The sequence below is a fragment of the Mus caroli genome, unplaced genomic scaffold (genome assembly GCF_978045245.1).
Source record: "Mus caroli unplaced genomic scaffold, Mus_caroli_1 scaffold_8, whole genome shotgun sequence".
Lineage (NCBI taxonomy): Eukaryota > Metazoa > Chordata > Mammalia > Rodentia > Muridae > Mus > Mus caroli.
Window position 1 is genome coordinate 1,875,894 of NW_028227263.1, and position 16,124 is coordinate 1,892,017.

The following is a 16,124-nucleotide window of genomic DNA, read 5'->3' on the forward strand; positions in this document are numbered from 1 at the left end:
GAGTAAGACTGCCTCAGGAGAGTTTGGGGAAGGCCAAAGGTCCTCCAGCGTTCATAATAAACAGCAATGGGAGCAGGCTACTTACCCACAAGCAGAGCTTGCAGTTGTTGGGGAACCGGCAGGCCAGGCCTAATGATTCTAGCTTTTGTGCTTGTTCTGAACAGGCTCCAGAGGGGTGGGGCACTTCCTGGTTGTGAGGGAGTGTGGTAAAATTGCCCTTCTGGCTAGAGAGGAACAGGGAACCCTAGAACCTGGAATCACCTCCTGAAGAGGAAGTAGCTTTCTCTAGGGATCAATATCACTCACATGGGGCCACTGTTCTGCCAAGGAGACCAACCCAGGCTGCTGTAGGAAGGGCTGATTCTTATCTGGAGCCTGGTTGGGAGGCAGCTTCTCAGTGGGGTCCTAAGGAGAAGCACAATGTATCAGGTGTAGGAAGGGTAAGGCAGGCAGTAAGAACAGTGTGGCAGGGCTTAGGGGTGAGCTCAGGCAACTGAGAACACCTGATGGGGCTTAGACTTACTTAGGGGGTCCTGCGGGGTTAAGGGCAAAAATAGAGGGGTGTGAGCATGGCCACAGGTGCAGAGAAAGTGACTACTGTGTGCTGGGGTTCAGGATAGCCTGGAGCTTCCCCGAGAAGAGAGATGCTGCCTATATGATTTCCTGGGCCTAAGATGTGCCTATGAAGCAGGAGGAACCTCCTTCATCCATAACCATTGAGTACCTACTGTGTGCAGGTGACCTATTTAATGGATATCATTTGTTTATTTTTGCCAATTTCATACATGTATACAATGTATCTTGTTTGTATGCACACTTAACTTTCTCTTCCCTTTTCCCCTCTAATAACCTCCAATATATCTCTTTCTTCTTTCATTCTCTCTCTCTGTCTCTGTCTCTCTCTATTTCTCCTCTCTCTTTCACTTTAGAGTTCTGTGAATGCCACTTGATAGACTGTTGACTGACGCTATTGCCTTGATCTTGCTGAGGTAACCATGGCTACAGTGAGTTCCTTCCCATCCTCTGGCTCTTACAGTCTTTCTGTCCCCTGAACTTTGGAGGTCAGGTTGATACAGACACCCCATTTAGGGCTGAGCTGTCCACAGTCACTTATTCAGCACTGAGTTAGGAGTTTCTTCATCAACTGTTGCTCACTGCAGAGAGAAGCTTCTCTGGCTAAGACTAAGAACAGCCTATGTCTACAAACGAACATTTAGAAGGGAGTTTGATGACATTCACTTAGCAAGACAACAGGAGTAGATTCCCTAGAGCCTATGACCCCCCCCCCCCCCAACGCCATTTTTTGACTGAGTTTACAGTACCAGGGATGAATTTCCTGCTGTAGAGCAGGACTTGGTCCAACCCAAGAGTGATTGGCTACCCCTAGAGCATTTGCACTGAGACTGCACATCTTGCTTGGTGGGTTGGTGTTGTAGCATGCAGGGTTGGCTGCTGGGTAAGACCATGGATGGCTTTTCTCTCCCTGTGGCCTGCTAAGCACCATCCAGCACTGTGAAAGCCAGCCAGCAGGCAGGAGGCTTTCAGGCTAGTTCCGGCTGGTTTCTCTGATGTCCTGGAATCAAAATGCATTGAGCAATGAATGGGTCTATGCCCTTTGTGGGTGTATATCCATGTATGTTGGTGCCTGTAAAGGTCAGAGGTCAGTATCAGGTATTATTGATTCCTCAGCAGCTGTCCAGTCTCACTGGGACCGCAGGGATTGTCAGTCTCTGCCCACCCCCACAGCACTTGAATATCAAACTGCTACTGGAAAATCACTCTCCTGATTGAACTGTTTTCCCAACACTATGCATCTTTTAAAAAAAGATATTATTATTATTATCATTATTTTTATCATTATTTTGGTTTCTCGAGACAGGGTTTCTCTGTGTAACCCCGGCTGTCTTGGAATTCACTCTGTAGACCAGGGGGGCCTTGAACTCAGAAATCTGCCTGCCTCTGCCTCCCAAGTGCTGGGATTAAAGGCCTGTGCCATCACTGCCCGGCAACACACAGACACTTTAAACAAGCTAATAAAAGATGCACAGTTTTAGGACTGGAGAGATGGCTCAGTGGTTAAGAGCACTGACTGCTCTTCCAGAGGTCCTGTATATTAGTGTATATTAGTTACTTCTCTATTGCTACGATAAAACGCCATGAACAAGACAACTTAGGGAAAAAAAGAGGCTATTTGGGTTTATGTTTCCAGAGAGATAACTGTCCGCCGCAGAGCTGAGGCATGGGAGCTGGGGCTGGAAGCTGAGAGTGCATGGTCTGAACTGTGAGTAGGAAGCCAAGAGCGTGAACCTGAAACGATGTGAGTTCTCTCCAGCTCTCCCCCTGTGACACACTTCTCCAGGAAGTCCACGTCTCCTAAGCTTTCCTGAAACAGTGTTACCAACTGGGAACCAACTACTCGAATGCCCAAGCCTATAGGCATACATCTCATTTAAATCACCACTCTTTGACCTCCATAGGCTTTGTGGCCATATCATAATGCAAACTTAATCCAGTCCAGCTTCAAAGGCCCCCACAGTCTCTCAGTCTCAACAGTGTTCAGGAGTCCAAAGTGTCTTCTGAGACTCAAGGCAATGTCTTAACTGTAACGCCTTGCAAAATGAAAAAAAAAAAAGCAAATGACATACTTCCAACATACAATGACACAGAATATATATTACCACTCCAAAGGGCTGTATGGGGACACAGCAAGGAAATTGTGTGAGTCTTGGACCAAGTAAGATCGAAACCCACCAAAGCCAACTCTAAAACCTATGACTCCAGTGTGTCATGTCCACTTCTCTAGACTTTGCTTCTTGCAATCTACTTTTTTCTCTTGGGTTGGTTCCACTTCCTGCATGCAGCTCTCCCTGACAGATATACTATGGCTCTGGCCTTTTGGGGCCTCTTGGCGCCTCAGTGCTGCCAGGCAGGGCCTTTCCTGTCATACATTGCCTGGGGTTGGTGGCTCTCTGAAACCGTGGAGAAGGATTTCATGATTCCTCCTCTTCTGTGACTTTAAAGCCCGAGCCACATGGCCAGTACCTCAAAGCTCGGCTACCAGCCTGTGGTAGGTCCCTGATCCTGTGCAACGTGTTGGCAGCAGCTTTGCTTACACTTGTTTTCCAGGAACAGAGAATGCCTTATGCTTCTCTTTTTCAGATTGGAAGCTTAGCTTTATTCCAGTGTATATGAGGCCTCTCCTGACAGTGTTCATCTGCAGCCTTTGAGAACCTCAGCCCTTCTTTCAGCACCCGCCTTGCCTGTAGTGTCAATCTGGCCAGTGTCCTTCCCTTTCCAAACCACCTTTCATATTTCTTTCTGCCCGCTTGTTATTTTTTCATTGTAGGTCTGCATGAGAGTAATTACTAATAAACACTCAATAGCATCAATATTAGGCTGTCTTGAGGTCTCCTCTGTCAATAGAATTAGCCTATTATTTTTGAACCTAGCCTCAGGCAGGCTCTGAAGACAAGGACAGAAAGCAAATTCATTCCTGTAGTCAAAATATCACAGGAACCATCTTTATCTCAGTTGCTAGTTATCGTTCCCTTCTGAAATCTGTCAAGCTGCCACAGTCCCCATTTCTCATGGAAGTAATGTTTTCCAGGATGCTAAGATACACAATTCATTTGAGAAGTCTGGAATCACCTCTGTGTCTTTGGGAATAACAGGATTTTGATTGGGGGTGGGCACAGAGAAGGGGGCAGGAATCAAGGTAGTTGTAACAGCTCAGACTGTTGAGGTCTCAGCCTGTCTTAGGTTCCTTCTTTGCCAAAGAGGGTGAAGCTTCAGACCTTAGCCAGCAGGTGGCGCACAGGTCTACAGCTCTCTGTCTCCTGCTCTCAGAAAGCTGCAGCTTCTCAGGCTGCCTCGTTTGGCGTTGGCGCCAGGAAACAGCCTGGGGACTGACTTGAGGAATCAAAGCATGGGATCCAGACGAGGCGTATGGGTTCCCATCATCCACTAAGCCCCATTGTAGGCCTAATCCTGGGGAGTTTATATGGTCTGGCTGACACTGATAATGGAGACTGACTACAGCTTCCCCAGAAGTCTATAAAAGTGTCTACTGAGCATCAGAGTGATAGTGCAGTCTGCCGAGCCTGGTCCCATGTTTCCAAGCCAGACCAGATGACCAGACATCAGGGTAGGAGCTGGCAAAGCTCATAATTGGCTTGTTGATACTGGGCTTTACTGGGATGGAGGGCCCTCCTGTCTCTTATCTCTGGAAGCGACACAGACCACTGTGGTATCTCAGCTGGACTCCTAATCAGACCAGAGAGCAGTGTCAGGGAGCTCTGGATGCTGACCACTGCATCTGGATTCTGACCCTCTCCATCCCAAGTGTTCCCAAACTTTGGTCTCCATGTGGCAATAATTTCATTTAATCTTTGGGAGAGTCAAGGGGGCAGAGATCTGCCCTTGCACCCCAGTGAAGAGGGACAGGGTTTATTTTTTGTTTGTATTTTAAAAAATATTTATTTTATTATTTTAAGTCAGGGGTGCATGTGTGTGAGTGTGTGTATGTTTGTGTGTGCATGTATGTGTGAGAGTGCCTCTAGAGGCCAGGGTCATTGACTGTTGGGTTCTAGGCAGGTATGAGCTGCATGATGTGGGTACTGGAAACCAAACTCAGGACCTCTGGAAGAGCAGTGTGTGCCCTTAACCACTGAGCCATCTCTCCAGCCCTGGTATTTTATTTTATTTTATTTTATTTTATTTTATTTTATTTTATTTTATTTTTTTGAGTCAGGGACTCACTCTGTAGCCTAGTCAAGGTAATCCTCCTGTCTCTGCCTCCTGAGTGCTGAGATTACTGGAATGAAGAGTAGTTTCCAGGGCTTCGTTCCCTTTCCACCCTCTTCCTCTCTCTTTTGAAACTGGGTCCCACTGTGAGGTTCTGGCTGGCCTTGAACTCACAGAGACCTGCCTGATGCCTCTGAAGCGCTGGGATTAAAGGTGTATATCACACTTGGTTAGCTGGGTGGGTTTCTGAGACCCCTGCTGCCCCTGGTCTAGGTCCTCAGATACAACTCTTCAATCTAGGGAATGATCACTGAGGACAGGAGTCTTCCTTTTCCCCCTGGTTCTGGAACAAAAATTTCAAACCAGGGCAGCCTATCATAGCCTAGCCATGGGTTCTACCCTGGATTCTGCTTGTCACAGTCATATATGGCACCTCTGAGTGGGTCTATCCTTTGTCCAGCTGCCTGCAGATCCCTTCAGTCTTATCAGTGTGGCACAGAGTAACACCTTGAAATCCCTTCTGTCTCCAGTCTTGCTGGGCCTTTACTGGGGATCCTTTTCACCCTGCCCACCTGCTTGGAACACCCCCGCCCAGGGCTCCCCTTCTAGGCATGCTTACTCTAAAACAGGTGCTCCTTCTCCGTGCCCTGATTTAACACGCAGGGAAGAACATTGGCTTGAGACAATCGGGCACAAGCCCAAACCCTCCATGTCCTCTTCAGTGCCCTGGGCACTAAGGCTGACATCCAGGAGCAGCTAAGGCTCAGCATTGGCTTGCTGGGAATTGGGCGTGTTGTTGACTCCAATTTTAGCACTCTGGAAGCTAAGATAGAGTTGTAAGTTGGAGACCAGCCTCAGCTTTACAGAAGATCCTGCCTAAACAAAATCCCACTCAAAATAAAAGTCTGGAGTAACACAAGGAGGTGGCAGAGCAAGTTGGGGCTCAGCATAGGGACTGCTATGATCAAGTTTAGATAAAGCTCTTGTCCTCTCTAGCCTCAGTTTTCCCATCTAGGATGTCGGGGTGAGCCCTGCTCTCTGCCTCCTCAATTCTCTCAACGATTAAATACAATTATTGGCCCATAGAGACCATAGCTTGGGAACACTTGGGACAGAGAGGGTGAAATTCTAGAGGCCGTGGTTCAGTGTCCAGTAGGGGATACAGCACCGAGTGTCTGCATGTGTGTGCAGAGACTGAAGGAATTGCACTGCTGACTTGTTGGGGGAGGGGCTGTGTTGTCAGAGCTGGTAATTAGGCTGCGGATTAGGGGACCCCACGTGACTATTGGTGCAAGTGCTTTTGTTGTGGTCTGAGTCTCCCTTAGCGCCACCCCAACCCCCACCCCTGGGATCAAAGGAAATGTACAGTTTTCTTTGCAGCCCAGTGGGAGGGGGTCACCTGGAAGGGTCTGCGCCTTCCTCTCCACGTTGTTAGGGGCGACCAAGGGAAAGAGGTAGTGAGGCACCCTGGAGGGGAGGCTTGTTTTGACAGTTCACATGCCTCTTTCTCAGTCCTCAAGCCCTTACAGGAGCCTCACAAATGAAAAAGCAGAGGCACAGAGAGGGCCATATGCTTACCCAAGGGCAGCCAGTAATGAATGCAGCTCTACCCAAGCCTTCACCTGTGCTTGTCCCCCCACCCGTGGTAGGGTACTTCTGACAGCCTTCAGGGATGGAACCTCAGGCCTTCACTGCCTGGCTCTAGTGGCCTCTTCAGAACCTACCCTCTCATTCTCCCATTCTCTGCCACAGCTAGCTGAAAAGGCTGGGGTGCTCAAAGACCTGGGGTTCTGCCCACAGCCTCCTTCCTATGAAGAGCCATTGATTGTGGGGCCCCTGTGTCCTGAGGGCTGTAACCCTTCTCTGCTGTGCCTAGAATCTTAAGGCATGCCTATATCCACACACATGGTCACCTAGGTAGGCCCAAGAGAGGAGTGCCAGGGGACAGGGGGACAGACCTAGCCAGCTCTAAGGCCTGGAGGTTTTGTGCCGCAAACTCAGGGGAGGGAAACAAGTTAGAAGCACTGGAGGCAGGCTAGGTTGGTGTGTGTGTTTGTGTGTGCATGTGCGTGTGTGTGTGTGTATGTGTAGTGAGAGAGCAGGTGGGGCTAGAAAGGAGGGTTGAGGATGGGAAGGAAGGATGGGGATGGGGATGGGGAAGGCTTGGAATGGTGGACAGACCCATTTTCTTTGCCCTCTCCCTCTCTCTCCCTCCCTCCAAGGTCTCACTATATAGACCAGGCTGGGTTTGAACACACAAACATGTGTCTATCTGCTTCCCAAGTGCTGAATTTAATGGCTTGTGCCACCACACAGCACACCTTCAGCTCTTTGCCTCTGTAACTGGCCTTCTTTTCCTTTGTCCTACTACTTACCAGCCTCTGAGGAGAAGACAGGCTCACCAGCTAATGGCGAGTTTGGTTAAGGTGTGAGTCATAGCTCTGGTTCCCCAAGTACCAAGGCTTTTAACAATTCTAACTGGCTCCATTGGGAAAAAGCATCGTCTTGAGGGCATGCAGCCTCAGAACAGCAAGACCCCTGTCAAGCCGCCTTCAGGTGTGAGCCACAGCTGTGTGGGTGGGCAGCACCAGCTTTCTACAAGCCGGGTTGGGGTCTGGTGGGTGACGCACTCCTACTGTAATGTGGTCTCTGACCACCAGGGGGCAGAATGACTCCAGCCTTGGTCTTGAGGCGCGGGCGGCCTCTCTGCTGTAGCTTGTGGTAGCCACTCTGGCCTCAGCCTTGAGCAGCCCAGATAGGGAAGGACCCCTTACCCCACCCAGCACGGGGTCCTGGGGAGACACTGTGAAGATGGAGCTGTTCCAGGCGCTATCGTTCCAACTTCCAGCCTGGTAACTGCTCTCTTTAAAACACAACGCAGGGAGGTCTGGCTTGAAGCGGGTAGTAAGAGCTGTGTGAAGGAAGAAAGAGGAAGCGCCCCTTGCCCTGACCATTCAGGACCCAGGTGAGCATATTCTTTCAAACTCCATTTATGGCGGGATCCTGAGCAGTCACTCCACCTCTCTGGCCTTACTTCCTTCGCAGGGATGTTTCAGGACTAAGGAGTTCAACTGCCATTCTAGAAGTCTCGTGGTCTAGGGACACAGCTCAGTTGTTACAGTGCTTGCTTAGCTTACACGTCGTCCCCAGCACTACATAAACCAGGCTCGTGATGTGTATCTGAAACCCAGCACATAGGAGATGGAGGCAGAGGGATCAGAACTAAGAGGCCATCCTTGGCGACTTATTGAGTTTGAAGCCAGCCTGGTCTGTCCACTAGAAGACTGTCTCAAAATAAAGTTTTGACAACTCCCTTTACTTCTGAGGCCCTCTCTCTCTCTCTCTCTCTCTCTCTCTCTCTCTCTCTCTCTCTCTCTCGTGTGTGTGTGTGTGTGTGTGTGTGTGTGTGTGCGCGCGCGCGCGTGCGTGCAGGGTGAAGACCCTCCTTTCTGTGGGCTCTTACTATCCTCTAGTCTCTTCAGCAGGTCCTGGGCTCCCCTGACACTGTAGCTATTGGAAGCTAGGCCAAAGGTAGGTAGCTTGGAGGGACCTAGAGATCCTGGGTGCACCTCGTGGGCAGGAGGTTCTGATTGTGAGTCCTGCTAGCGCCAACAAGAAAGGGGAATGGGGGAAGGGAATCCAGGAGTACAAGATCTACGTTTTTATTTCCTTGGTGAAGTAGGCCGATGGACCTGGGGAGCAGGCGTTGAACACGGTCTGTGGAAAGAGGGAAGGGGCTGGCCCAGTGTTTGAATTCGGTTCGCACCAGCCCTTTAGACTCCCTCATGCCCGAGACGGCCATCAGGATCCTGGGGTGCCCAGTGGTCTTGGACTTCTAGAACACTGGGTCCTGGGCTCAGTCAAGTCAAGCAACTGGGCGCGGGCTCCCCGCCTCCAAACCGCGGCGGCGGCGGCGAGGCGGCCGCCGCACGTGTCTGGGGGCGGCTCCTGCCTGCGGCTGTTCCTTGTTCGTAGTCTCCCTCTGCAGGGCCTGCCCTGCCCCTCCCACCCATTCCTGGGGAGTGAGGACCCCCAGCCCGGACCCCGAGTACAAGGCAGGCCCTGTAATCGGAGCCTGGGCCGCATGTGGCCGCGTCACCGGAGAGAGGCCGGCACCTGCGGAGGACGTGTCTGGCAGCGGCCCCAAGAACAGCCCGTCCTGGGGGCGGGGCGAGCCGAGCGCGGGAACTGGTGCGGGAGGGCGTTCGCCCTGCGCCCGCCTGGGGCCCCGCCAAGTGCGCGCAGGGAGCTGCTTACTGCTGGGGCGGCGGGGTTCTTCTGTAACCGCACACACCCCTCGGAGCCTTCAGCCCAACCAACAGGGCAGGAGTTGGAGACTTGGGGGACTGCGGGGGGATGGGGGGCGGGGAGGGACATTCCAGGGGCTCCAGCCATCGCAAACAGAGTCAAACTCCATCCAGGGCTTGGTCCAAGTGTTAGTTAAGAGACCAGTGACTCTGACTGCTAAGTGATCTCAGGCAGGGTGCTGAATCTCTCTGAGCCTTTGTCTTTGCCCTGTTCTCTCTCTCCAGGGTGTTGGATTAAAGCAGGATCAAATCAGATGTTGGTCAGAGCCCGCAGTAGGCACAAGATGGTGACACTTTTGGATTTCTTGAAGGTGCATCATAATCAGGAAGGCAGCTGGACCCTTGTCGCCCACATGAAGAGACCCCAGAAGGGCTGTGGGAGGACTGTTCTCTGTCCATGACCCTCCAGCAGGCTCCAGAGGCAAGAAAGTGTGTCACCCAGCCCTTCGGCCTTCTCCCTCTAGTCCTGACCCTGGGCCTGCATTCTCCACCTTCCTTGATGGATGGGTGACATGTGGCTCAGGGTTTCATGGAAAATTCTTCAAGGCCTTAATTTATCTGATATGACAGTTCAGGGTCTTAGAATCCGAGAAGGCAGCTTTAAGAGCCAGAGGGGAGACAAGTCTCAACTCTACACTTGGTTACTCCGGGAAGGCCCCAGAACCTGGGGCTCTGGGTCAGGGGTGGGGATGACCAGGAGAGCCATCCACGCAGGCAAGAAAAGGAGGCATGAGGCAGCCAAGAAACTGGTGATGTTCAAGTAGGCCACCAGGGGGCAGCATGAAGCCAAGGACAGGCCTCCTGGACTCTGCTCTGGCTAGGGGCTGGAAGACCCTGAGCACCCGGCTTCCTTGGGGGTGCTCGGAGTCCCCGTAGCTGACCAGCCATGCAGGTTGTTGTGAGTGCGATCCCGGGACGTTCCAGGAAACTGAACTGACTTAGCTGCTCCAGACTCCTCTAAGAATTAAAAGGCAGGAGGGCTGGGGCCAGTAGGCTTCCTGTGTTACAATTCACTAATCAAATCTCGGAGTTGGTTGGAAGAGCTGGAGGGTGTAGGTTAAGCTGGCCTTAATCACCTAGGAGCCACAGCAAGGTTTTAATATAGGCAGCCCATTTCCTCCTCGAAACAGACTGCTGAAGTGTCCACCTGCCTACTGTTGTGTTCTAGCTTCAGTCAGTAGCCGCACCATGGAGTCATCGGCTAACTTTTAGCGATTTAGAAAGCAAAATTTATTTATCTATCTATTCATTCATTTGTTTATTTTCGGTCCTGGGGATGGAACTCAGAGCCAGCGTTCATACTTGAGAAGTATCTCAAGTGCCATACCACTGAGTCACCTCCAGCTTTCAAATTTTATCTCGTAGTCCAATCACTGGCAGCGTGGCTGTGCCCGAGTCTTGCCACAGCCCTCATTCTGTTCCTCATTCGGCCAGTCAGGTAGGCACACAGAAAAACAGCTCCTATGGCTGTAACGTAATTGGGTGCACACAGAAATATCGCCAACACTTGGTGGCAGAAATGGTCTTTGGATGTGTGGTCTTTCTGGGAGCTCTGCTCCCAGAGCAAGAGGTGAAGTACTCATTCTGCCCAAGGGTATGGGTGAAGATTTCAGGAGAGACTCATTTGCTAACCAGGTCCAAGGTCGAGGTCCCACCGCTTATACCCCTTCACACCACACAAGAAAGAAGTCAGGAAACTTTCGTCTCATGAGCCAGGGCACCAGACCAGCACTCCATCCCCCAACTCTCTGTAGCAACACAGTTAAAAAAAAAAAAAAGTTCTTGTTTCCTTTGGATGTATTTTTAATGTCAAAAATAGAAGACGATACTTGTAGCCAGACAAATGTTTACTTACCTACAGGTCCCTTGGGTTGGAGGGCTAGATGGGGAACTTAACCCTGCTCCTGGAAGCAGTGTGCCTACCAGGTCTGTTGATGCTAGCTAGCATTGATGGAATTTCACCGTTACAGACTTGTGGAGGGCTCACTTTCACCTGTGTGGAGACGGACAAACAATCAGATGAAATGGGAATATGAAAGGAGAAAGCAAGTGATGCAAGCATCCTGGGGTAGGGATGCCCAGTGAGGCAGCCTAGAGCACAGATGATCTATCTGGCTGTCTAGACTGCTTCTCCCAACAAATAGGGCCCAGTAGCTCCACACCACAGGGAGCATGTTCAGTCCTCTCAGCAGCTTTGGCCTGGGTTGTGGGCAGGGTGGACCTTTTCTAGCCTTGACAGCTGCAGCCTGGACATTTGGACTGTTGGGGAGACCCTGGAGGCCAGGTGGTCACGAATAAGTGTGGAGTATGGTCCTGTGCCCAGGGTCTCTGGAGAGGCCCATGTGGCTTTGACACAGGGACAGAACAAAGCCCTGCCTCCTTCCGGCCCTGGGCTAGTGGATTTTAGCTTTTAGTGTGTGAGGGGCTCATGGGGCCCCTTGAAAGCCCTCATTAGTTTTATTTTACTCAAGAAAATTACTGTGACATACCAATGCCCTGAGAGATTTGTAATATGGTGTACCGAGAAAAAGAAATCCTTACAGGTCACAGGCTCTGGTCTCTCCACCAGAGCAGCTTCCAAACCCTGTCTCTCACCTGTTCCAGGACAGTCTGGCCCCTGGCTTCAGGGTTTGACTTGACTCCCGAGTTGGTCCAACTTACCTAACCCTGTAAATAGGATTCTGTCTCAAAATTCTCACAGGCATCTCTGCTGGGAGCTGAGAGCTTGGGGCTCTGCAGGGCCTTTCAAGTATGTCCGGAAGTCCTGGTTCCCCAGGGCGGGGGGAGGGGGCCAGCTCCTGGCACATGCCTGAGTCACCTTCTCGACTCCCTGCCCTAAATAATGAACTCCTTTTGGCGGCGGCAGCGGCGGCAGCAGGGGCGGGGGGGGGGGGCTCTGTCAGGCCATGTCGGGTGTGTTTGTGTGAGTATTCAGGGCCCCACCAAGAGGCACTGCTGTGGAGGAGGGGTGGGTCATTCTCTCTTTTCTAGCATAACTACTTCCAGCCAACTAAGGTAGGCAAAACTGGGGGTCGAATATGGCCTGACCCAAACCTAAGGTCCTAGGCATCTATCAGTGTCGTGATGTAGGTACAGGCTAGGATGGGCCCAACTTGTGTCTCATCTCCCGGGTAGGTGGGCCTATTATAGACCAGGCTACAGATCTTTTAGATCTCCACAGTATTGTTCCTCGGGAAAAGAATAGATGTGACCCTGTCTCTAACTCCGTGATAGAGGGTCTTAGGGCCAGCAGGTGTGCAGATGCCTTGAAGGCAGATACTTAGGCCTGGGTGTAGAGGGTGGTTCCAGCCACGGTACTGCCAGGACCAGGACCCAGCTGGTAGTGGTAGGTTAAAGCCCTAATCAATTGGCGCAGTCCTAGGGCTAGCGCGGGCCGCGGGGACCGAGGGACCTGCACCGACGTCGGCATCGCCGAGGGGCTGTGCCCAGCTCCATGGTCCGAGGGGGCGCGCGCGTCGCGGCTGCGCGAGCCCCCGCCTGCAGACAAAGGAGCCCGCGGGGGGCGGGGGGGGGGATGGGGCGAGGGGGAGGGGCGTCGCGGTGTCACGTTACCGCCCGCAGAGCTCTTTAACTCGAGCCCCGCCCCTTGTCCCGCGCAGCCCGCTCGCCGTGCGGCCGCCAATCAGCGCCCGCCTGTCACCCGCCCCGCCCGGCCCCGGGGGTGTGTGCGCGCAGCCAATGAGCGTGGCGCGGGGGCAGGGCCTCTGTGGGCGGGGCGGGCTGCACCCTCCAATCGCCGCGGTGTTGTTGAAACTGAAAATACTACATTATGCTAATCGTGAGGAGGCCCGCGCGCGCGGGGGTGGGGCCAGCGCGTATAAAGGGGCGCAGCGGGCTGGGCGTTCCACAGGCCGAGTGCGCTGTGCTCGAGGGGTGCCGGCTAGGCCCGACTGAGAGCAAGCGAACAGGCAGGCAAGCTCCGAGGGGGCGCGGCCCAAGCTGGACAGGACAAGCGATCCAGACGCAGGAGCCGTCCATCACCAATCAGCCAGGTAGCCGCTGCGTCCTTAGGCAGAGGCGGACGCGGGCTGTGCAAGGGGTCTCACCCACGCCCAGCCTCCGCCCTCCTCCTCTCCCCTCTTCCTTCTCCTCCCGTTCCCTTCTTTCTCGCTGCCCGCGTTTGCACAGCCTTCGACCATGGGCATGTCCGACGTGTACCTCCGCAGCAGAACAGCGATGGAACGCTTGGCCTCCAGCGACACCTTCCCAGTGATAGCGCGTAGCAGCGCCTGCCGCAGCCTCTTCGGGCCTGTAGACCACGAGGAGCTGGGCCGCGAGCTGCGGATGCGCCTGGCGGAGCTGAACGCTGAGGACCAGAACCGCTGGGACTTCAACTTCCAGCAGGATGTGCCTCTTCGAGGCCCTGGTCGTCTGCAGTGGATGGAGGTGGACAGCGAGTCTGTGCCCGCCTTCTACCGCGAGACGGTGCAGGTGGGGCGCTGTCGCCTGCAGCTGGGGCCCCGGCCACCCCCGGTGGCCGTGGCTGTCATCCCGCGTTCTGGGCCGCCGGCTGGCGAGGCCCCCGACGGCCTAGAGGAGGCGCCTGAGCAGCCGCCCAGCGCCCCAGCCTCGGCCGTGGTCGCGGAGCCAACCCCACCCGCGACCCCGGCCCCGGCTTCAGATCTGACCTCAGACCCGATTCCGGAGGTGACCCTGGTCGCGACCTCCGACCCGACTCCGGACCCGATCCCGGACGCGAACCCGGACGTGGCGACTCAGGACGGCGAGGAACAGGTCCCTGAGCAGGTCTCTGAGCAGGGCGAGGAGTCGGGTGCTGAGCCGGGTGATGAGCTGGGAACTGAGCCGGTCTCTGAGCAGGGCGAGGAGCAGGGCGCAGAGCCGGTCGAGGAGAAGGACGAGGAGCCGGAGGAGGAGCAGGGCGCGGAGCCGGTCGAGGAGCAGGGTGCGGAGCTGGTCGAGGAGCAGAATGGGGAGCCGGTCGAGGAGCAGGACGAGAATCAAGAGCAGCGCGGCCAGGAGCTGAAGGACCAGCCTCTCTCGGGGATTCCAGGACGTCCTGCAGCCGGGACTGCTGCGGCCAATGCGAACGGTGCGATCAAGAAGCTGTCGGGGCCTCTCATCTCCGGTGAGCCCCGCACGGCCCCGCCCCGGCCCGGCCTCGCTTTGTCCGGCCGGCCGGGCTCTCCCTCGCCCTCGGGGGCCTCGCCCGGTCCCCGCCTCCTCCCGTGGCATTAAAGGGCCCGCGGCGCTTAGGGCGCGGTTGCGCCCGCACCCCTTTCCTACTGGTAGGGGTGCAGCTGAGGCTCCCGAGCGTGCAGTGGGAGGGCGAGCCTGGCCGCGACCCACTCGGATCGCGGTCTTTGGCTCGGGCCGCGGGAGCCCCTTAGGGAGCCGTGTGTGCGGCATGGAGGGGGTTAAGTGCGGCGGCAGCCCCGGGGGGCTTGGCCGCGGGACAAGGGGAAATGCTTACACAGCACATTGCGCGGCGACGTAAACAAAGCTGACCCGCCGCGGACCTCGGCGCGGGCGGGGATGGCGCCCCCACCCCGGCCCCGCGCCCTGCGCACTCCGCGGGTCTCCTCGCGGGTCTCTGGGCCGGCCCCGCCCTGACCGACGCGCGTTGTCGCCCGCAGACTTCTTCGCCAAGCGCAAGAGAACTGCGCAGGAGAACAAGGCGTCGAACGAAGTCCCTCCAGGGTGTCCCTCTCCAAACGTGGCTCCTGGGGTGGGCGCGGTGGAGCAGACCCCGCGCAAACGTCTGCGATGAGTTAGGTGAGTCTGGCATCCCCCACGGGGGTCGCGGAGGGGCCGCCCCCGGGGGGTTCCCGCTATGCCTGCTCACCTGAGTCCCTCTTCCCACAGTTTAGAGGCTAACTGCCAGAGAGAACTTGCTGGGCATCTGGGCAGCGGACGGTGGAAGAACTCTGGGCTTCGGCTGGGACCTTTCGTTCATGTAGCAGGAACCGGAGATGGCTGCGCAGAGCAGCCCACGGTTTTGTGGAAATCTGAAAACTGTGCAATGTATTGAGAACACTCTGTACCATGTGCAAGGAGTACGCTGGTCCCAAGGTGTAAAGCTTTAAATCATTTATGTAAAATGTTTAATCTCTACTCGCTCTCAGTGCAAAACAAAAAGAGAAACTAGAAAATGTAGAACGAAGGAAAAAGATGAGAAAAAGGAAAAAGCATGTATATTTGTACAAAAAGTTAAAAAATTATGCTAATTTAATATTTGTATTTATCCATGCGTGGATCCCTCTGCCGTGCAACTGCTGGGTTATTGATTATTACCAAAGGCACTAGAAACCACCAGCTTCAGATTACCCACAAATGTAAATCTACTTTTATATTAGACTCTAGGGGAATGGTTGTTGAGTAAAAGCCCCCACACATTCATCTTCAGTTAGCTTACAGTGTCCCCCACTTCATTAGATTGCTCTTAAACTTGGTGACCAGACAGTCGAAATGGTTCCTATACTGCCCATACCAACTGCCCAGGGCTCCTCGTCCGCCAGGTTCTAAATAAAGAGGCCCAACAAAAATCACATTTGTAGTCTTCTTGTTCTTTTACACTTTTGTAGCTCAGCGCCAAGGCAAATGAATATGGTGGGTGTCAAAAGGGGAGTCAGCCAAACATTGCCACCACTTGACAGAGTTGTTGGCTGCTTACAAGAAAGGGGAACAACTTTCACAGGACCTACTGACCTGCTTCTCAGGAGTTTGAGAAACAAGTGCCTGTCCCTAACAGACCCTCATGTTTTTGTCCAGCCAGACCCTGATGGGCACTTGCAGGGCTTAGAACAATGTAAACTCCCATGTACACACAGAAGTTCTCCATGCGATCACAGTGGGGCACTGAAGGTTCCAGGGCCCCTAGGTCTATACACCAGAGCTTTCCCAAAAGTGGGCAGCGTGATAGCTTAGTAGGGAGTGGGGAGGGGGTGATGAAATATTCTAGGGAAGAACACAGGGTGGGGTGGACTGGGGATGGGTCCTGATCTAGTTTGTGTGCGAGAATTCAAAGCTGTGGCTCCTACATCGCCATGCCCTGTCTCCTGCCAGTCCACTGGATCCAAAGAGACCCCTTTTAGT

The 16,124-nt window shown here is 53.9% G+C and overlaps 2 protein-coding genes and 1 long non-coding RNA gene across 6 annotated transcripts in view; 2 read left to right on the forward strand and 1 right to left on the reverse strand.

Moving 5' to 3' along the window:
* The window catches only part of Slc67a1 (solute carrier family 67 member 1), a 25,775-nt gene extending 25,579 nt beyond the window's left edge, over positions 1-196 (reverse strand). Inside the window, exon 1 of the mRNA XM_029479402.2 lies at positions 86-196. The gene's annotated coding sequence lies outside the window, so the exon portion shown is untranslated. The remainder of the gene's footprint in view (positions 1-85) is intronic.
* LOC115031514 (uncharacterized) overlaps positions 1-10,927 on the forward strand; it is an 11,961-nt gene extending 1,034 nt beyond the window's left edge. Inside the window, exons 2-3 of the long non-coding RNA XR_003837155.2 lie at positions 7,625-7,708; positions 9,276-10,927. This is a non-coding gene — a long non-coding RNA (uncharacterized LOC115031514). The remainder of the gene's footprint in view (positions 1-7,624; positions 7,709-9,275) is intronic.
* A 1,924-nt stretch (positions 10,928-12,851) lies between these two features.
* On the forward strand, positions 12,852-15,577 carry Cdkn1c (cyclin dependent kinase inhibitor 1C). Of its 4 annotated transcripts, none has more exons than XM_029479125.2 (4): positions 12,852-13,063; positions 13,200-14,157; positions 14,666-14,804; positions 14,895-15,577. In XM_029479125.2, exons 2-3 carry the CDS (start codon positions 13,209-13,211, stop codon positions 14,797-14,799), a joined length of 1,083 nt encoding a protein of 360 aa, XP_029334985.1. In that variant the 5' UTR covers positions 12,852-13,063; positions 13,200-13,208; the 3' UTR covers positions 14,800-14,804; positions 14,895-15,577. The 4 variants fall into 4 exon arrangements, with proteins under 4 accessions (XP_029334985.1, XP_029334987.1, XP_021023835.1 ...); XM_029479127.2 differs by having other exon boundaries at positions 12,854-13,063; positions 13,241-14,157; XM_021168176.2 differs by having other exon boundaries at positions 12,857-13,063; positions 13,200-14,121.
* Positions 15,578-16,124: the final 547 nt, after the last annotated feature.

What these genes read in the sequence shown, in the direction of transcription:
- Cdkn1c (XM_029479125.2), top strand. Translation starts at nt 13,209, where the DNA reads ATGGGCATGTCCGACGTGTACCTCCGCAGCAGAACAGCGATGGAACGC. An exon ending in GTCGGGGCCTCTCATCTCCG is followed by an intron (nt 14,158 to 14,665) that starts GTGAGCCCCGCA and finishes TGTCGCCCGCAG; the next exon opens with ACTTCTTCGCCAAGCGCAAG.